Source organism: Zophobas morio, unplaced genomic scaffold, assembly GCF_036711695.1.
Source record: "Zophobas morio isolate AGI-343-1 ecotype UQ-CSIRO unplaced genomic scaffold, CSIRO_AGI_Zmor_V1 ptg000017l, whole genome shotgun sequence".
Lineage (NCBI taxonomy): Eukaryota > Metazoa > Arthropoda > Insecta > Coleoptera > Tenebrionidae > Zophobas > Zophobas morio.
The window spans coordinates 448,412-471,162 of NW_026972122.1; the positions used below are offsets into that span (position 1 = coordinate 448,412).

Genomic DNA, 22,751 nt, shown 5'->3' on the forward strand with positions numbered 1-22,751 from the left:
AAAATAGTTGGCTTATAGATAATTTTTCGTAGATCATGAATCTAAAATATTTTTGACAATTTGTTTTCAAATAACTGAGAACTGTGGGGAAAATATTCCAAAAATCCACAAAATTTACAGAAAATTTGAAACCGTTCCAATTGGCTTAATTTGAGAGGAAAATATTGAGTTTCTAGTTTTGTAGAGTATTAATCGCAAATTTATCTTATGAATTACTAGCCCCGCCCATCCACCCTCTATTTTCTTAAAGAGTATGTCAGTTGCAAAAATTGTCTTGTTTTAGCAAGTACTAGATTCCCCAACCTTCTCTCAATTTTTTTAGGGGTATGTTATGTGTTAAGATCAGTTTTTTCTTAGCATATACTAGCTCCGCCCACCCGCCCACTCTTTCCTCGTAGGATATGTCATTTCCCAAAATCACACTGGATAAAATAATTCAGTTTGAGTTGTTCGTTGATCTCTGAGAATAATTTCTAATTTCACTTTGAGGTTTGGATTTTGCATGGTTAATCCAAAGACGCGATCGCCGAACTTCGACAGTGCGACGGAACATCTCGCGAGAAATCGGATCGGGCGCGAATTTCAAAAGATGATTTTTAAAACCTTTTTACAGTAAATGAGCGCGATGCAACGATTTGAAAATAATACTGACCGATAGCCCTCTTCGACCTCCACAAAGGCATCACTCAGTAATAGCTTTAACGTGATCTGGGGAGATATTATAAAATAAAAACCAATTTGCCATGTTAATTCCCTATGTCCATAAAATCAGCTTTACGGAAATTCCATTGTTTATCACTGGATTTGTTCCTTATAATAACACGTATGGGAGATGTATTGTACTCCCAGTTTAAAGTGGTTTGACTTTTTTAACAGGGTACCTTTGGCTAAACAGGGTAAATTTTTTTTTCGATCATGTGGTATTATAAAAAAAAATACATCAAAATTTTCAAAATAAAACTATTTAGAACAAGTAAATAATAAAAACAAACTCACAAATTATATATTTTTATTCAACACTTCAAACATGTAATTTCATTCAAACAATAAAACCAGCTACCAAAACAATAAAATAACTATTATTTGAAGTGTTACAAATTTTAAAAATAATGCTTTAGAGTTAGCATCTGAACCCGTGATGAGTAATTATAAAAACTGCTCATTTAGAATATTATCGTTAACAAAATATCCACACTTTATTTTCAAGTATGAAAAAAGTATTTTTGATAAAATGTATTTAGTTACGAGTAATAAGTTTTTTTTTAACTTTGGGATGCTATGCAATTAACAAAATGTAAAAAAAGAAACGTGTAAGAATTAGATTTTTGCATCATAAATAATAATAAAATAACTTTGCATTCAATCTGCATACCTAACTAAACGAATTGTAGTCAAATCAAAACATCAAAATTTGATAATACTGCTCAAGTTATTAAAATCTAGTTAAAAATAGCAAGTACTGCTCTCTTGAAACTGAGTGACGTGTGCAACCTACGTGTTCCTACCCTAAATATATTAAATAGTTTGCCACTTATTCACTTATAAATAACAAGATGCAAAATAAAACCGACCAGCGGCCTCTCTTATAACAATATAATCTTCTTCAATATTATAATAAATCACGTGTTACAATACTATACAAAATTGCTCCTTACATCTAAAAATACTGTTGGACCCTTTACAGAAACCCATCTCCGACGCCGCATCCGACGCCGTCACCCACTAAGGCACCTTGAGCACTCCACTAGCCTAACTTAACCTACCCTAACCTATAATACTTGTACAAGTTCGCAGAGTATCACAATCTCGTCGTCTAACCTAAACCTAAATGTGTCCGTCCATGTAGTTCACCTCGTTGTACATCTGCCGGACGTTGTCTTCGCGCCGGTCCAGCGCGGTGTACTGGGGCACGTCCCGGGCGTACCCGTTGGGGGCGAACCCGTTGCCCATGTGGCGGACGCCGTTGGCGATGGTGTGCGCCACGCCGTTGCCCACGTGCTTGCTGATGGTCTCGATGGGCTCGGCCTCCAGGTCCTGCAGGGTGGCGTCGGGTACGTGCCCGTTGGGTAGGTGCCCGTTGGGGAGGTGCCCGTTGGGGAGGTGCCCGTTGGGGAGGTGCCCGTTGGCGTAACCGTTGCTGTGGGCGGCCTCCGGGGGCTGCTGCTGCAGCTTGATGTACTCGAGGTGCTCGCGGACCACGCTCTTGAAGTCCTCCTGGACGGGGACGGTGTCGGTGTCGCCGTCGACCTGCGGGACGACAGAGTTGGAGTTGTTAATTGATGGAACAATCTGTCTGTCCGTCTGTCTGTCTGTCGTCTGTCCGGATTTTTATTAGACATATAATCTCCGAAACTATTGGACTGATTGTTGTAAAGTTTTTTATGTGTCTTAGGAATATCGTGTAGATGGTAAAACGTTAACCAAAATGTGGCATTTTAGATTTTTCAATTTTACAATTTTGTAATTTTTCCATTATTTTATTCGAAAAAAAAATAATGTTTTTTTAAATTATTATAATTATTAAATATTTAACATGAAAACTAGAAAAATTGCAAATCAGAAATTGAAGAAACGAATAATTGAAAATTTGAAGAAACGTAAAACTGAACACCAAAAAATTGTGATTTTAAACACTGAAAAATCCAAAAAGTAAGTTTTTAATCTTTTCATTCTTAAATTATTTAAGTTCTTGATTTTCAATTTTTAGATTTTCCAAAGTTTTCATTTTATACTTTTTCGTTTATTGATTTTAGATATTTCAGTTTTACAATTTTGCAATTTTACCATTTTTTTTAATTCGAAACCAAATCAGAACATTGAAAAACCGAAAAATTAAAAAAATAAAGAAAATAAAAAACCAAAACGAAAAATTACAAATCCAAAAATTGTAGGAAAAATTGAAAAATCGTAAAATTGCAGAATCTAAAAACTAAAACATCCAAAATTTAAAAAATTGAAAAAATGAAAAATTTTAAAATGAAAATTCGAAGATTCGGATATCGTAAAATTGAAGAAACAAAAAAAATTAAAAAAAAATCGAAAAAAGCAAAATTGAAAAAACTGAAATTGAAAAAAAAATCGGAGCATTGAAAAGTCGTAAAATTGTACAAATAAAATGAAAACTAGAAAATAGCGACTTAAAGATTGAAAAACCGAAAAACTGAAAAATCTAACATTGAAAAAACGACAAACTAAAAAATCTAAAAATTAAAAAATATCCATAAATACGAATATTTCACGTTGAAAAAAAAGAAAAAGAACATTAAAAACCCAGAAATTGAAAAAACAAAGAAAATAAAAACCAGAAACCATTAATTATAATTTGAAAAATTGAAAACATGAAAAATTGAAAAGTTAAAGATTGAAAACTCGTGAAATTGCAAAATCGCAAAATTGAAACAAGCAAAAGTTGGAAAATCGAAAAACTGAAAAATTTAAAAATGAAAACTCGAAGAGTTGAATATCAAAAAATTGAAGAAACAAAAAAATTAAAAACTGAAAAATTGCAAATCGAAAAATTGCAAAATCGAATGGAAAATCGAAAAAATGAACCGAAAAATTGAAAAATTCTAAAATCATAAAAGTGTAAAAACCGAGAAACTGAAAAATCCAAACACAGAAATATTTCACACTGATAAAAAGAAAAAGGACATCGAAGACCCAAAAAATTAAAAAATAAAGAAAATAAAAACTCGAAAACATAAAAATCGAAAAATTGAATAAATGAAAAAATTTCAAATCCAATAATTCAAAATGGAAAAATTCTAAAAACGTAAAGATTTTTTTCTTAATTATTATAATTATTAAATATTTAACATGAAAACTAGAAAAATTGCAAATCCAAAATTGAAGAAACGAAAAATTGAAAAATTGGGGAAATGAAAATTTGAAAATCGAAAATTTGTGATATACTTTTTCGTTTTTCTTTTGATTTTAGTTATTTCAATTTTACAATTTTGAAATTTTTCCATTTTTTTTTATTCGAAATAAAATCAGAACATTGAAAAAACGAAAAATTGAAAACATCCAAAATTTGGAAAATTGAAAAACTGAATAATTTAAAAATGAAAACTCAAAGATTCGGATGTCGTAAAATTGAAGAAACAAAAAAAAAATAAAAATTACAAATCAAAAATCGAAGAAACGAAAAACTGAAAAAAATTTAAACTGAAAAAAAAATCGAAGCAATGAAAAATGGAAAAATTGTAAAAATAATAAAATCTGAATAATTGAAAAATTGAAGAATCGGAAAAACAAGAAACTAAAAAAACCGCAACGAAAAATTGCAAATCGAAAATTTGAAAAATTGAAAACTTGAAGAATCGGAAAAATGAAAAATAATTGAAAAATGGAAAAATTCTAAAATCATAAAATTGTAAAAGTGAAAAATGTTTAAAATTATTATTATTATTGTTATTACATAATTAAAATAAAAACTAGAAAATTGCAATCAAAAATTGAAAAAGCGAGAAACTGAAAAATCCAAAAACAGAAATATTTCACACTGGAAAAAAGAAAAAGGACATTGAAGACCCAAAAAATTAAAAAATAAAGAAAATAAAAACCCGAAATCTGAAATCATAAAAATCGAAAAATTGAAAAATTGAATAAATGAAAAATTTCAAATCCAATAATTTAAAATGGAAAAATTCTAAAATCGTAAAGATTTTTTTCTTAATTATCATAAATAGAAAAATTGCAAATCAAAAATTGGAGAAACGAAAAATTGAAAAATTGTAGACGTGAAAATTTGAAAACCGAAAAATTGCCGTTTGAAACATTGAAAAATCCCAAAAATTTCTAATTTTTAGATTTTTCAACGATTTCATTCTATACTTTTTCGTTTTTTTTTTTTCATTTTAGATACATATTTCAATTTTATAATTTGGCAATTTTTCCATTTTTTTTATTCGAAATAAAATCAGAACATTGAAAAACCGAAAAATTGAAAACTCGTGACATTGTGAATCGAAAAATTGCAAAATCTAAAAACTAAAACATCCAAAATTTGAAAAATTGAAAAACTGAAAAATTTAAAAATGGAAAGTCGAAGACTCGGATGTCGTAAAATTGAAGAAACAAAAAAAATACAAATCAAAAATCGAAGAAAAAAACTGAAAAAAATTGAAATTGAAAAAAAATCGGAGCAATGAAAAATCTTTTCGAGTGAAATAATGGAAAAATGGGAAATTTCTAAAATCGTAAAATTGAAAAACAAAAATTTTTTTAAAGTTATTCTTATTATTATTATTACATATTTAAAATGAAAACTAGAAAAATGGCAATTCATAAACTGATAAAATGAAAATTTGAAAAATCGAGAAATTGGAAACTCTTAAAGTTGAAAAACGAAAAATTAAAAAAAGTAAAAGGTAAATGTCGAAAAATTAAACACCGAAAAATCCCAAATCCCAAAATTGAAAATTAAATAATTTCACATTGAAAAACCGAAAAACTGAAGAAAATGAAGAAAAATAAAAAACAAAGCGAAACATTGCAATGCAAAAAATTGAATGAAAAACTGAAAAATCGTGAAATCGCAGAATCGAAAAATTAAAACATCCAAAATTTGGAAGACTCGAATATCGTAAAATTGAAAAACAGAAATCGAAGAAAAGAAAAATTGCAAAAATTTAAATTGAAAAAAAATCGGAGCAATGAAAAATCGAAAAATCGTAAAAATAAAAAAAACGAAGAATTGAAAAATTCAAAAATCGGAAAATTGAAAAATCGAATAAATGAATATAATTGAAAAATGGAAAAAAATTTGAAATCGTAGAATTGCAAAAGTTGCAAATCAAAAATTGAAAAACCGAGAAACTGAAAAACCTGAAACTGAAAAAAAACAAAAATTAAAAAATTTAAAAGTTAAAAAATCAAAGAATCTGTCTGTCGTCTGTCCGGATTTTTATATAACAAGTATCTAAGGTTATTGCAAACATCGTAAATCATTAATTAAAATTTGTCTGTTACAATTATGCAATTTTTCAATTTTTTTAATTCGAAAAGTTGAAAAATTGAAAAATTAAAGATCGAAAGCTGGAAAAAACGAAAAATTGCAAAATCGAATGGAAAATCGAAAAAATGAGAAACGAAAAATTGAAATATTGAAAAACTTAAAAATCGAGATTCTTAAGAATCTAAAAAAATTGTAAATGGAAAAAAAATGAAAAAAGCGGAAGCGAAAAAGTGACAAACCAAAAAATTGTTACTTCGAAAGATTATAGAGACGTCAAAATTGTAAAATCGAAAAACTGAACATCGAAAAATTGAAAAACTAAATTATCAAGAAATTGAAAAATTAAAAATCATAACAGTAAAAAGCGAATAAATGAAAAACTTTTAAAATCCAATAATTCAGAAATGAAACAAATCTAAAAACGTAAAACTGAACATTTTTTAAAATTATTAATTATAATTTTAGTAAGTAAGTAAGATTTAACATGAAAACTAGAAAAATTGCAAATAAAAAATTTGAGGAAACGAAAAATTGAAAATTTGTGGTTTGAAACACTGTAAAATCCCAAAAATTAAGTTTCTCAAATTTTAATCGTTTCATTCTTAATTTTTTCAAGTTCTTGGTTTCCAGTGTTTAGCTTTTTCAAAATTTTCATTTTATATTTTTTCGTTTCGTTTCGTTTTAAATATTTCAATTTTACAATTTTGCAATTTTTCCATTTTTTTTAGAGGAAACAAAATCAGAACATTGAAAAACCGAAAAACTGAAAAAATAAAGAAAATAAAAAACCAAAACGAAAAATTCAATGAAGAATTGCAAAATCGTGAAATTGCTGTTCGAAAAATATTTCAGAATATAAAACTAGAACAATAAAAAAGTGTAAACTCGAAGACTCGGATATCGTAAACTTGAAGAAAGAAAAAAAAATTGTAAATCAAAAATCGAAGAAAAGAAGAATTGCAAAGTTTGAAATTGAAGAAAAAATCGGAGCATTGAAAAATTGAAAAATTGAAGAATCGGAAAAATGAAAAATTAAAACTCGAAAAGTTGAAAAATTTAATAAATGAAAAATAATTGAAAAATGGAAAATAATTGAAAAATGTAAAAATTCTAAAATCGTAAAACCGAAAAATGTCTCTTTTTCAATTTTTTTTCAGTTTTCAATTAGTGGATTTTAAAACTTTTTCATTTATTTGATTTTTAATTTTTCAATTTTTCATTTCTTCAAATTTTTGATTTGCAGTTTTTCGTTTCGGTTTTTTATTATTTTTTTTTACAATTTTCCGATTTTCAGTGTTTCAATATTCTATAAATTTTCCTTTTTTCAATTTTCCTTTTCTTCGATTTTGGATTTGCAATTTTTCAATATTTAATTTTTTTTGTTTCTTCAATTTTACAATGTTCCAAATTTTTGATGTTTCAGGTTTTAGATTCTGCAATTTATTTTGCAATTTTTGGTTTTGCAATTTCACGATTTTTCAGTCTACTATTCAATTTTTCGATTTGCAATTTTTCCTTTTGGGTTTTTTGTTTTCAATTTTTCAAGTGTTCAATGTTCTGATTTTACAACTTTTTGGATTTTTCAATGTTTCGATTCACAGTTTTTCGGTTTTTCAACTTTTTTTTAATTTTAGATTTTGAGTTTCTAAATTTTTCAATTTTTCGTTTTTTCAGTTTTTCCATTTTTCTAGTTTTCATGTTCAATTTTACGATTTTATAACTTTTCCATATTCAGTTATGGGGATTTCAAGTTTTTCATTTATTCGATTTTTCAATTTTCCGATTTTTAATTTTTCAATTTTTGATTTTCCACTTTTTCGTTTCTTTGCAATTCTCCGTTTTGGTTTTTTCTTCTTTTTTAAAATTTTGGATGTCCCAATTTTTAGATTTTACAAATTTTTATTTTATCTGTACAGGTTTTCATGTCTTAAGTTTTTTGATTTGCAATTTTTCTTTTCGATTTTTATTTTCTTTATTTTTCCGATTTTTCGCGTTTTCGGTGTTCTCAATTTATATATATTTTTTTCAATGTGAAATTTTTCAATTTTTCGATTTTTCGGTTTTACGATTTTAGAATTTTTCCATTTTTCAATTTTTCGATTCTTCAATATTTCATTTCATCAAATTTTCAATTTGCAATTTTTTCCTTCGGTTATTTATTTTCTATGTTTTTATATATTTTTTTCAATGTTTTATTTATTTACAAATTTTAAGTTATTGTTTCAAATTTAAAATGAAAACTAGAAAAATTGCAAATAAAAAATTTGAGGAAACGAAAAATTGAAAATTTGTGGTTTGAAACACTGTAAAATCCCAAAAATTAAGTTTCTCAAATTTTAATCGTTCCATTCTTAATTTTTTCAAGTTCTTGGTTTCCAATGTTTAGCTTTTTCAAAATTTTCATTTTATATTTTTTCGTTTCGTTTCGTTTTAAATATTTCAATTTTACAATTTTGCAATTTTTCCATTTTTTTTATAGGAAACAAAATCAGAACATTGAAAAACCGAAAAATTGAAAAAATAAAGAAAATAAAAAACCAAAACGAAAAATTGAATGAAGAATTGCAAAATCGTGAAATTGCTGTTCGAAAAATATTTCAGAATATAAAACTAGAACAATAAAAAAGTGTAAACTCGAAGACTCGGATATCGTAAACTTGAAGAAACAAAAAAAAATTGTAAATCAAAAATCGAAGAAAAGAAGAATTGCAAAGATAGAAATTGAAGAAAAAATCGGAGCATTGAAAAATTGAAAAATTGAAGAATCGGAAAAATGAAAAATTAAAACTCGAAAAGTTGAAAAATCTAATAAATGAAAAATAATTGAAAAATGGAAAATAATTGAAAAATGTAAAAGTTCTAAAATCGTAAAACCGAAAAATGTCTCTTTTTCATTTTTTTTTCAGTTTTCAATTAGTGGATTTTAAAACTTTTTCATTTATTTGATTTTTAATTTTTCAATTTTTCATTTCTTCAAATTTTTGATTTGCAGTTTTTCGTTTCGGTTTTTTATTATTTTTTTTACAATTTTCCGATTTTCAGTGTTTCAATATTCTATAAATTTTCCTTTTTTCAGTTTTCCTTTTCTTCGATTTTGGATTTGCAATTTTTCAATATTTAATTTTTTTTTGTTTCTTCAATTTTACAATGTTCCAAATTTTTGATGTTTCAGGTTTTAGATTCTGCAATTTATTTTGCAATTTTTGGTTTTGCAATTTCACGATTTTTCAGTCCACTATTCAATTTTTCGATTTGCAATTTTTCCTTTTGGGTTTTAATTTATTTTTTTTGTTTTCAATTTTTCGAGTGTTCAATGTTCTGATTTTACAACTTTTTGGATTTTTCAATGTTTCGATTCACAGTTTTTCGGTTTTTCAACTTTTTTTTAATTTTAGATTTTCAGTTTCTAAATTTTTCAATTTTTCCTTTTTTCAGTGTTTCCATTTTTCTAGTTTTCATGTTCAATTTTACGATTTTATAACTTTTCCATATTCAGTTATGGGGATTTCAAGTTTTTCATTTATTCGATTTTTCAATTTTCCGATTTTTAATTATTCAATTTTTGATTTTCCACTTTTTCGTTTCTTTGCAATTCTCCGTTTTGGTTTTTTCTTCTTTTTTAAAATTTTGGATGTCCCAATTTCTAGATTTTACAAATTTTTATTTTATCTGTACAGGTTTTCATGTCTTAAGTTTTTTGATTTGCAATTTTTCTTTTCGATTTTTATTTTCTTTATTTTTCCGATTTTTCGCGTTTTCGGTGTTCTCAATTTATATATATTTTTTTCAATGTGAAATTTTTCAATTTTTCGATTTTTCGGTTTTACGATTTTAGAATTTTTCCATTTTTCAATTTTTCGATTCTTCAATTTTTCATTTCATCAAATTTTCAATTTGCAATTTTTTCCTTCGGTTATTTATTTTCTATGTTTTTATATATTTTTTTCAATGTTTTATTTATTTACAAATTTTAAGTTATTGTTTCAAATTTAAAATGAAAACTAGAAAAATTGCAAATAAAAAATTTGAGGAAACGAAAAATTTAAAATTTGTGGTTTGAAACACTGTAAAATCCCAAAAATTAAGTTTCTCAATTTTTAATCGTTCCATTCTTAATTTTTTCAAGTTCTTGGTTTCCAATGTTTAGCTTTTTCAAAATTTTCATTTTATATTTTTTCGTTTCGTTTCGTTTTAAATATTTCAATTTTACAATTTTGCAATTTTTCCATTTTTTTTATAGGAAACAAAATCAGAACATTGAAAAACCGAAAAATTGAAAAAATAAAGAAAATAAAAAACCAAAACGAATAATTGAATGAAGAATTGCAAAATCGTGAAATTGCTGTTCGAAAAATATTTCAGAATATAAAACTAGAACAATAAAAAAGTGTAAACTCGAAGACTCGGATATCGTAAACTTGAAGAAACAAAAAAAAATTGTAAATCAAAAATCGAAGAAAAGAAGAATTGCAAAGATAGAAATTGAAGAAAAAATCGGAGCATTGAAAAATTGAAAAATTGAAGAATCGGAAAAATGAAAAATTAAAACTCGAAAAGTTGAAAAATCTAATAAATGAAAAATAATTGAAAAATGGAAAAATTCTAAAATCGTAAAATTGTAAAATTGAAAAGTTTTTTTTAAGTTATTATTATTATATAATTAAAATGAGAACTAGAAAATTGCAAATCAAAAACTGAAAAACCCAGAAACTGAAAAATCTAAAATTGAAAAATTAAAAAATCCAAAACTTAAAAAATTAAAAAATTGAAAACCGGAAAATTGCAACACTAAAAACTGAAAAATCCAGAAATATTTCACACAAAAAAAAAGACATTGAAAATTAAAAAATAAAGAAAATAAAAAACTGAAACCATAAATTGAAAATTTAAAAAGGAAAATTTGAACAGTATCATAAAATTGAAGAAACAAAAAAAAATAATAAAAACCGGAAAATTGCAAATCGAAAAATTGGAAAACTAAAAAATGCGATTTGGGGCATTGAAAAATCCAAAAAATTAAGTTTTCCAAAGTTTTATCTTTCCATTTTTAAATTTTTCAAGTTCTTGATTTCAAATTTTTAGATTTTTCAAAGTTTTTATTTTATACTTTTTCGTTTCGTTTTAGATATTTCAGTTTTACAATTTTGCAGTTTCTTAATTTTTTTTATTCGAAATAAAATCACAGCATTGAAAAACCGGAAAATTGAAAAAATAAAAAAATAAAATAAACGAAAAACCAAAACGAAAAGTTGAATCAAAAACTGAAAACTCGTGACATTGTAAATCGAAAAATTGACAAATCTAAAAACTAAAACATCCTAAATTTGAAAAATTGAAAAACAGAATAATTTAAAAATGAAAACTCAAAGACTCGGATGTCGTAAAATTGAAGAAACAAAAAAAATAAAATAAAAATTATAAATCAAAAATCGAAGAAAAGAAAAACTGAAAAAAATTGAAATTGAAATAAAATCGGAGCAATGAAAAATCGAAAAACTGTAAAAATAAAAAAATTGAAGAATTGAAAAAAATTGCAAATCGAAAATTTGAAAAATTGAAAACTTGAAGAATCGGAAAAATGAGAAATAATTGAAAAATGGAAAAATTCTAAAATCGTAAAATTGTAAAAGTGAAAAATGTTTCAAATTATTATTATTATTGTTATTATATAATTAAAATGAAAACTAGAAAATTCCAAATCAAAAATTGAAAAACCGAGAAACTGAAAAATCCAAAAACAGAAATATTTTACACTGGAAAAAAGAAAAAGGACATTGAAGACCCAAAAAATTAAAAAATAAAGAAAATAAAAACCAGAAACCTGAAACCATAAAAATCGAAAAATTGAAAAATTGAATAAATGAAAAATTTCAAATCCAATAATTCAAAATGGAAAAATTCTAAAATCGTAAAGATTTTTTTTAATTATTATTATAATTATTAAGTATTTAACATGAAAACTAGAAAAATTGTAAATCAAAAAATGAAAAATTGGTGAAGTGAAAATTTGAAAACCGAAAATTTTGTGATTTTATACTTTTTCGTTTTTCTTTTCATTTTTGATATTTCAATTTTACAATTTTGCAATTTTTCCATTTTTTTTATTCGAAATAAAATCAGACAATTGAAAAACCGAAAAATGGAAAACTCGTGACATTGTAAATGGAAAAATTGCAAAACCTCAAAACTAAAACCTCAAAAATTTGGAAAATTAAAAAACTGAAAAATTTGAAAATGAAAACTCGAAGACTCGGATGTCGTGAAATTGAAGAAACAAAAAAAATAAAAATTACTAATCAAAAATCGAAGAAAAGAAAAACTGAACAAAATTTAAACTGAAAAAAAATCGGAGCAATGAAAAATCGAAAAATTGTAAAACTAAAAAAAATTTGAAGAATTGAAAAATTGAAGAATCGGAAAAAGAAGAAACTAAAAAAACCGCAACGAAAAATTGCAAATCGAAAATTTGAAAAATTGAAAACTTGAAGAATCGGAAAAATTAAAAATAATTGAAAAATCGAAAAATTCTAAAATCGTAAAATTGTCAAAGTGAAAATTTTTTAAAGTTATTATTATTGTTATTGTTATTACATAATTAAAATGAAAACTAGAAAATTGCAAATCAAAAATTGTAAAACCGAGAAACTGAAAAATCCAAAAATACAAATATTTCACACTGAAAAAAGAAAAAGGACATTGAAGACCCAGAAAATTAAAAAATAAAGAAAATAAAAACCCGAAATCCGAAACCATTAAAATCGAAAAATTGAATAAATGAAAAAATTTTAAATTCAATAACTCAAAATGGAAAAATCTTAAAATCGTAAAGATTGTTTTTTTAATTATTATAAACTAGCTGACCCCGAGAACTTCGTTTCACCTACAATTTAATTTTGAATCTGCAAAACCGAATGCTTTGAAATCTTGCAGATGTTTTAAACATATGATAAGCATAATAAATTTTTATTCAAAATATATTTACTTATCCCCTCCAAAAAATTGATGACGTCAGCCCAAAATTTTGCCAAATGAATCCTCTCTAAAATGTCCACGGTAGGATGAGACTATACTTGTGATTTATCATTCCATTCATAATTTTTGGTTTTGCTTATAGGGGGTGTCTCAAAAAAATTAATCACTGAGTCAATTTATTTTATTGATAGAATCAAGAATTGCAAAACTGAATTTTGAAATATTGCAGACGTTTTGAAGTTACTGTTTGACATGGTAGGTTTTTAATCAAAATATATCTGTTAATCAAGCCCAAAAACTTGATGACGTCATCTCAAGATTTTGCCGAACAAATCCTATCTAAAATGTGCAAAACATCATCAGTATAATTTCGTAATTTATCATTGCATTCATATTTTTTAGATTTGTTTTTACAGTGACTCCAAAAAATGTATGGATCAGTCAATTTATTTTAGAGAATAACTCAAGAGTTGAAGAAATGACTTCTTTGAGATCTTGCAGACGTTTTAAAGTTATTGTAAGCATGGTAAATTGTTAAGAATATTTACTTATTCCCCCCAAAAAATTGATGGAACGGCCCACTCGATTTTCGCAGATAATTTTGGGAATACAATACAGTTATTTTCAGTATTACACTGCACCAATCCAAGGTGCTACACGTGTTGATCGTAAATGTTGATTAGGTCATCACAAAATTGTGTGAAGAAAAGACTCAACTCGAAAATGGTGAATATGTTTCATTATACTTTTGGTGCGAAGGAAGTTCTGTCGAAACAACGTTCGATCATTTTTGACAATGGTTGATATAAATAAAACTCATTAGATGCTCATACTCGAAATACGAATTATCTACTCGAATATCAAATCAAAATATTTCTAGTTTTTCTAGATGATGCTAATACTTCAGTAGGTAACAGTTGATGCTCAAGTAGTATCTCGATACAACAAAAACGGAAAACAGTGACAGTGTTCAACCATCAAGGCAAAAATCGAGTCACCAAAATATCAGTTAGTATGGGGTAGACACCTTGAGTTGGGAATCTCTATGTTCAGTGTTAGAAAGAACGCACTGCACAATTTATGCATAAATAAAAGCTAATTATCTTACGACTTCAGTTTTAATTTATCGGATTCCGTGATTCCTTCACTCGACAATGTTTAAATTTTGGGAAAATTTTCGAAACGATTGAAGTCGGTTGATCAAAGCTATACATTTGCATGATATAAATTAATAAATTTTAAACATAATTAATATCACTTATAATGTTTAAATATGATAAGCATAAATATATATGATAATTAAACCGAAAGTCGTTGTCCTAAAAGCCCGAAATTATTAAAAACAAATCAATTTGTTTAAACATTATTAAATTATCCCCGAAAATGTGCATTTTCCCGGCCCATTTTTCAAAAAATGAATATGAAAAATAATTTTTGCAATCTCATCGTGACGTACGATGACGTCACTGTCACCTGAGCTACCTGTCCGAAGGTCACGTTTCGCGGTCCTTTGTGTTCAGTATTAATTTCAGTTTGATGGCGGTAAGATCGTCGCTTCATTTTGGCGTAAAAGTGGAGCGTTTTAGCGAATTTCTACTTTATTATTAATAAATATTACGGAAAATATGTTGTGTTAGTGCTGTGAACGCGAACGAAAATGGATATTTTTCCGAAAAGGACCGAAAACGAGGTAAGTACGACTTCAGTTTTAATTTATCGGATTCCGTGATTCGTTTATTCGACAATGTTTAAGTTTTGGAAAAATTTTCGGAACGATTGAAGTTGGTGGGTCAAAGCTATACATTTTCGCGATATAATTAAATAAAATTTAAACATAATTAATATAATTCATAATGTTTAAATATGATAACTATTAATATATGATAATTAAACCGAAAACCATTTTCCTAAAAACACGAGGTTAGCAAAAACAAATTAGTTTGCTTAAACATTGTTAAATTAACCCCGAAAATGTACAATTTCTGATCTAAAATATGAAAAATAATTTTTGCAATCTCATCGTGACGTACGATGACGTCACTGTCACGTGAGCTACCTGATAAAAGGTCACATTTTTCGGTCCTCTGCGTTTACTTTTGATTTTGGTTTGGTGGTAGCAACTTCAGAGTCATTCTTGGCTTAAAAGTAGGGCTCCTTTCACTAATTTCTTATTTATTATTGACAAATAATAGTGAAAATGTGTTGTATTAGTACTGTGAACACGAACGAAAATGGATATTTTTCTGAAAAGGACCGAAAACAGGGTAAGTTCGAGTTCAGTTTTAATTTATCGGATTCTGTGATTCGTTCGGTCGACTATGTTTAAATTTTGGGAAAATTTTCTAAACGATTGAAATCGGTTGATCAAAGCTATACATTTTCACAATATAAATAAATAAATATTAAACATAATTAATATCATTTATAATGTTTAAATATGATAAGCATCAATATACGATAATTAAGCCGAAACTCGTTGTCCTAAAAGCCCGAAGTTATTAAAAACAAATTAATTTGTTTAAACAACGTTAAATTATCCCCGAAAATGTGCATTTTCCCGGCCAAAATATGAAAAATAATTTTTGCAATCTCATCGTGACGTACGATGACGTCACTGTCACCTGAGCTACCTGTATAAACGTCACGTTTTTCGGTCCTTTGTGTTCAGTATTAATTTCTGTTTGATGGCGGCAAGATCGTCGCTTCATTTTGGCGTAAAAGTGGAACGTTTTAGTGAATTTCTAGTTTATTATTAATACATATTACGGAAAATATGTTGTGTTAGTGCTGTGAACACGAACGAAAATGGATATTTTTCCGAAAAAGACGGAAAACAGGGTAAGTACGACTTCAGTTTTAATTTATCGGATTCCGTGATTCGTTCACTCGACTTTGTTTAAATTTTGGGGACATTTTCGAAACGATTGAAATCGGTTGATCAAAGCTATACATTTTCACGATATAAATAAATACATTTTAAACGTAATTAATATCATTTATAATGTTTAAATATGATAAGCATCAAAATACGATAATTAAACCGAAACTCGTTTTCCTACAAACCCGAAATTATTAAAAACAAATCAATTTGTTTAAACAATGTTAAATTATCCCCGAAAATGTGCATTTTCCCGGCAAAAATATGAAAAATAATTTTTGCAGTCTCATGGTGACGTACGATGACGTCAATGTCACGTGAGCTACCTGTATAAAGGTCACGTTTTACGGTCCTTTGTGTTCAGTATTAATTTCTGTTTGATGGCGGCAAGATCGTCGCGTCATTTTGGCGTAAAGGTGGAGCATTTTAGCGAATTTTAATTTTATTATTAATACGTATTAAGGAAAATTTGTTGTGTTAGTGCTGTGAACACGGACGAAAATGAATATTTTTCCGAAATAGACCGAAAACAGGGTAAGTACGACTTTAGTTTTAATTTATCGGATTCCGTGATTCGTTTGGTCGACAATGTTTACATTTTGGATAAATTTTCGAAACGATTGAAGTTGGTGGGTCAAAGCTATACATTTTCGCGATATAATTAAATAAAATTTAAACATAATTAATAGAATTCATAATGTTCAAATACGATAACTATCAATATATGATAATTAAACCGAAATCCATCTTCCTAAGAACACGAGGTTAGCAAAAACAAATTAGTTTGTTTAAACATTTTTAAATTAACCCCGAAAATGTACAATTTCTGATCTAAAATATGAAAGATAACTTTTGCAATCTCATCGTGACGTACGATGACGTCACTGTCACGTGAGCTACCTAATAAAAGGTCAGTTTTTCCATCCTCTGTGTTTAGTTTTGATTCCGGTCTGGTAGCAGCAACACTGGAGCTCCGTTTTGGCTTAAAAGTAGCACGTGTTCGCGAATTTCTAATTTATTGTTAATAAATATTAGCGAAAATGTTTTGTGTTACGTGCTGTGAACACGAAGGAATGTGGATATTTTTCCAAAAATGCCCGATTTTTTTTTAACTATGTTGTTAATAACATGCATTCAGGACTGATAAAGTACGGCTTTGGACAATACAAAGTGCAGCGTTCATAATTCACAAAATACCGTATGCATCATTTTTAAACTACGGCGTCCAAATTTACAAAATACGGTGTCCTTCACCCATGCTATCAAACCCTAGTCCTCTCTTTTAATGGCAAGACGCACTCCAGACCTCCTCGTATTGTTTGGTTCTTGCTGGGCAACAGCAACGAGCGAGCAGAGTCATCGCTCTTTGTTGGCAAACGTGGAGAAATTTGTATATTGTAACTTTTGTAATTGAAGCATTTTGTACTGTATATTGTATGTGTTACTAACTTAACTTGGGTCTTGCCAATTTAGCTCCAGTGGTGCAAATGCTTTGTTTTCACGGTGCATTTGCTTGGGTTTTAATTTTGCAACAGTTTGGTTCCGAGACTGAATTCTCCATGTCATCAGACGCTCTGGTCTGGGGGGGCTCTGTTGGCCCTTAGACACTGGGTCATCATCCTAAACGGATGAGGTTCATCATCCTAAACGGATGAGGTCAGTCGGCCCTGTATCTATGCGGCTGCATTCTCCCTTGGGCGTGTGAGCGCTGCGACCTATAGATTTCGTTTCGAGTTCCATCGGAGTGCTTGCTTGGGTATTAATTTTGCAACAGTGCATTCTTTGGTTCCGGGTTTGAATTCTCCATGTCGTCAGACGCTTTGGCCTGGGGGGGTTCTTTTGGCCCTTAGACGCTGGGTTGCATCGTTCTTTGAGAATGAGGTAAGACAACCTTGGATTTATGCGGCTGCGTTCTCCCTTGGGCGTGTGAGCGCTGCGACCAATAGATTTCGTCCCGAGTTCCATCGGTGTGCTTGCTTGGGTTTTCATTTTGCAACATTCTCAATTTTTGGTGCAATTTCTTCCGGTGGGTACTAACTTTGCATTTGTATTGTATCTGAATTGTATCTGAATCTGTAGTGCATTCTGTATTCTAGCTAGATTGTAGGTACCTGTATTGTATTTCCGTTGTATTGTACTGTATAACGTTCTATCCCTCATTAACAATTCCTAGCCCTCTCCTTTCCTAGCGAGATCTGCTCCAGACCTTCCCGTGGTTCTTGCTGAGCATCAACTATCGAGGACAGAAAATTCAAATTCAAAACCAGCAAAGGTTCACAAAAATCATGAAAATCGCTCGTTGGTGGCCAACGTGGAGCAAAAGAGACTTTTGTAACTCAACTAACTTTGTTAACTCTATATTCTTAAGGAAAAAAAAATATATTCCATTTAATTTATCATTTATAAGCACAAATAGTCATTTGCCACGCCGATGCTCATTTTTAGATTAAATGCTCACAAAACGCGTAAATGTTCAATTTGTGTCCGGGGAGATACAATGTTTGCAAGTAGATACACAGTACATCGGGTAGATGCTCAGGTATATAAGAGTAATAATGAAGTAGGTACTTCGTACTTCGAATATGAGTATCTACTCAGTTTTATTCATACCGTCCAATGTCTCGCTTCAATGTTTAATTATGATGTTGATTATGAGCACAACGCTGATCAACTTCCGTATCCGAATTACCCTTGAAATAAATCATCGCGATTTGCACCTTAGGTAGTTCGTCGCACATTTGATTGACTTCGTGGACTTATGTCAGCTTGTCGTCTTCTCGGCATTGTAATGAACTTCATAAAACGATACAGAATTATTTTCACAGTCAATCAAATCTGTAAATTTTGTCTTGAGCATTTTAAAATATTGAAAACTTCAAATTAAATCCTCGAACAACGGTAAAGTTTGAAGTTTTGTCGAAACCAACAAAGTGAACATAGGTAAATAGAATGGCAGATCAAAATTAATAAGACACTTTTGCAATGTGTAACTAAATTCACTTTAACTAAGACTTTTCTTAAAATAAACGACGTTTTTTTTTACGAAAAAACAAAGAACGATTTGAAATGCAATAATACTTTTTTCACAATCGCACGGAAGAAATAGTTTTGTATGACATGTCAGTTAGGCGACAGGTCCGTCAGGAACGCCAACTATTCAAATTCATTCGAAGTGGCGATTCCCATGCAAAATTTTTAAAATTTTTTTATCTTTTAGCCGTCTTATTTTTTATAAATTTTCCTACATATAAACCTTGTCCTGACAATAAGGTACACGTAAAAAAAGAATCGTCCAATTCGGTGCAGTCGTTCTGAAGTTATGAGCGTACATACATTTCGGCGATTCATTTTTATTAATATAGATATGAAATATTTAACATGAAAATTAGAAAAACTGCAAATCAAAAATTGAAGAAACGAAAAATTGAAAAATTGGAGAAGTGAAAATTTGAAAACCGAAAAATTGCGATTTGAAACATTGAAAAATCCCAAAAATTTAATTTCCAATTTTAAAATTTTTCAACTATTTCATTTTAAACTTTTTTCATTATAGATATTCAATTTTGCAAAATCTAAAAATTAAAACATCCAAAATTTGGAAAATTAAAAACTGAAAAATTTAAAAATGAAAAGTCGAAGACTCGGATGTTGTAAAATTGAAGAAACAAAAAAAATTACAAATCAAAAATCGAAGAAAGAAAACTGAAAAAAATTGAAATTGAAAAAAAATCGGAGCAATGAAAAATTCGAAAATTGTAAAACTAAAAAAAAATGAAGAATTGAAAAATTGAAAAATCGGAAAATTGAAAAATTCAATAAATGAAGTATAGTTGAAAAATGGAAAAAAAATGAAATCGTAGAATTGTTAGTTATTATTACTATTATTACATATTTGAAACGAAAACTAGAAAATTGCAAACCAAAAATTGAAAAACCGAGAAACTGAAAAATCTAAAACTGAAAAAAACCAAAAATTAAAAATTAAAAAATCAAAGAATTGAAAACCGGAAAATTGCAAATTGAAAAACTGAAAAATCCAAAAATTCAAATTTTTCACATTGAATAAAAGAAAAAGAGCATAGAAAACCTATAAATTGAAAAAACAAAGAAAATAAAAACCGGAAACCATAAACTGTAAATAAAAAAATTAGACATGAAAAACTGAACAATTAAAAATTGAAAACTGGTGAAATTGCAAATCGAAAAATTGAAATATCCAAAATTTGGAAAATCTAAAAATTGAAAAAGTTGAAAACGAAAACTCGAAGAGTTGAATATCATAAAATTCAAGGGACAAAAAAAATCAAAAATTGAAGAATCGAATAAATATAAAATCTTTTCAAATGAAATAATTGAAAAACGGAAAGATTCTGAAATCGTAAAATTGAAAAAGTGAAAAATTTTTAAAGTTAGCATTATTATTATTATATTATTATTATTACAGTTTTAAATTGAAAACTGGAAAAATGGCAAATCATAAACTGATAAAATGAAAATTTGAAAAATCGAGAAATTGGAAACTCCTAAAGTTGAAAAACGAAAAATTAAAAAATTAAAAAAACTACAAGTTGAAATATCGAAAAATTAAAAACCGAAAAATCCCAAATTGCAAAATTGAAAAATTGAATAATTTTACATTGAAAAACCGAAAAACTGACAAAATGACAAAACATTGCAATGCGAAAATTTGAATGAAAAACTGAAAAATCGTGAAATTGCGAATCGAAAAATTGCTGAATCGAGAAACTAAAAAATCCTAAATTTTGGAAGACTCGCATATCGTAAAACTGAAAAACAAAAGTAGAAGAAAAGAAAAATTGGAAAAATTAGAATTGAAAAAAAATCGGAACATTCAATAATCGAAAAATTGTAAAATTTGTAATTATTATTAATTTCACATTGATAAAAGAAAAAGAACACTGAAAGAAAAGAAAACCCAAAAAATTGAAAAAATAAAAACCCGAAGCCATAAATTGGAAATCGAAAATTTGAAGATATGAAAAATTGAAAAATTAAAAATTGAAAACTCGGGAAATTGCAAATTAAAAAATTAAAACATCCAAAAGTTGGAAAATCGAAAAACTGAAAAATTTAAAAATGAAAACTAGTTGCGTATCATAAAATTGAAGAAACAAAAAAAATAAAAGAAAAGTTGCAAATCGAAAAACTGAAGAAACAAGAAATTAAAAAAATTAAAAAATTATAAAATAGAAACGTTAAAAACATCAAAAAATTGTAAAAATAAAGAAAATAAAAAACCGAAACGAAAAAATTGAAATCGAAAATTTGATTTAAATAAATGAAAAATTATTATTATTTTTTAAATTATTATTAGTTATAAAATTTATAAATTGAAACATAAAAAAGTTGGAAAATCGAAAAACTGAACAATCTAAAAATCCCAACTCGAGGAGCTGCAGATCGTAAAATTAAAAAAACAAAAAAATAAAAAATTGTAAAAATACAGAATAAAAAGCCGAAACGAAAAATTGCAAACCGAAAATTTGAAGAAATGAAAAATTGAAGAATCGAAAAATTGAAAAATCGAATAAATGGAAGTTTTAAAATCGAATCATTGGAAAATTGAAAAATTCATAAATCGTAAAATTAAAAAAGTGATAAATTTAGAAGTTATTATTGTTATATATTTAAAATGAAAATGAAAAATTGCAATTAAAAATTGAAAAAAAGAAAAACTGAAAAATCAAGAAACTGAAAAATCTAAAATTGAAAAATTGTAAACCAGAAAATTGCAAATCCAAAAATTGACAAATCAAAAAAAATTGAGGATTTCACGCCGAAAAAAATTCAAAATCAGAACACTGAAAAACCGAAAAATTAATAAAATATGGAAAATAAAACGCCGAAGTGAAAAATTGCAAAACGAATCATTGAAGAAATAATAAGTTGAAGAATAGAAAAACTGGAAAATTAAAAATGGAAAAATGGAAAAATCGAATAAATGAAAAAGTTTTAAAATCTAAGAACAATGGAAAAATTTAAAGATCTTAAAATTGAAAAAGTGGAAAATTTTGAAAGTTATTATTATTACAAATTTAAAATTAAAACTAGCAAAATTTCAAATCAATAATAATAATTGAAGCAACGAAAAATCTAAAAACTGAAAAACTGAAAAATTCAAACTTAAAACTCGGAAAACTGAAGTCAAGTCAAAAAAGCTGCGAGTGTTATTTATGCTGGTACTTTTTACTTTATAGAGGTTATCAAAAAAAAATCCCAATTTTTTTTCAAAGAGGCTCGGTATTTATCGAGCTTTTTCAGGGACAAGCCTAGTTCTGTCGAACCAACCTTTGACACTTACCCTCGTTAAACCGATCGAACCCGATTTTTTCACGAAAACAACCAGATTTCCCACTCTATAATCACCACCCCAATTGCGGTGTTTACAAAAATTACCCCACTCAACAAAACCCGATAAATAACTTACAATCGTGAGACGTCCTATGCTGTCCATGGCCTTCAACATCGGCAACGACGACTGTCTGAAAATCTCCAGCCTCCTCCTGAACGCAGTCACGCTGTCGTCCAGCCGCCCCCGACCCAGCTGCAGCTTGGAGCAGTCCAAGAGGATGATCGTGGGTTTTTGCTTGAACTGAAACGAACAATCAACGAATGTACGATTCGCCTAGAAGGAAACATGTATTTCCGGCGAGTCCTTCATACGACGCTTAATATTTCATTAAGACACGACGAAATTACACGTTTATTCGAGAAGTACGACTTCTGGAAATTACAACCGTGGGTGGTAATTATGACGTCAGACATTAGAATTTGACGACGTTTAATTGTAGACGATCTTGTAAAATTTTAATCATAATTGTGAGAGTTGAAGAGGAATATTAATTACGTTGAGCTATCGATTTGGTGAGGTGTTGTGAAACAAAACGCACGTCGTGATTTATTTCAGACGATCGTGGGCGT

At 27.8% G+C, this 22,751-nt stretch overlaps 1 protein-coding gene across 1 annotated transcript in view; it reads right to left on the reverse strand.

Moving 5' to 3' along the window:
- Window positions 1-1,284: 1,284 nt before the first annotated feature.
- Window positions 1,285-22,751, reverse strand: part of LOC135130560 (adenylate kinase isoenzyme 5) — a 59,398-nt gene continuing 37,931 nt past the window's right edge. The window contains exons 8-9 of the mRNA XM_064057964.1: window positions 22,258-22,422; window positions 1,285-2,247 (exon numbers count right to left, since the gene is read on the reverse strand). Coding sequence (XP_063914034.1) covers window positions 1,825-2,247; window positions 22,258-22,422 — 588 coding nt within the window. The 3' untranslated portion in view covers window positions 1,285-1,824. The remainder of the gene's footprint in view (window positions 2,248-22,257; window positions 22,423-22,751) is intronic.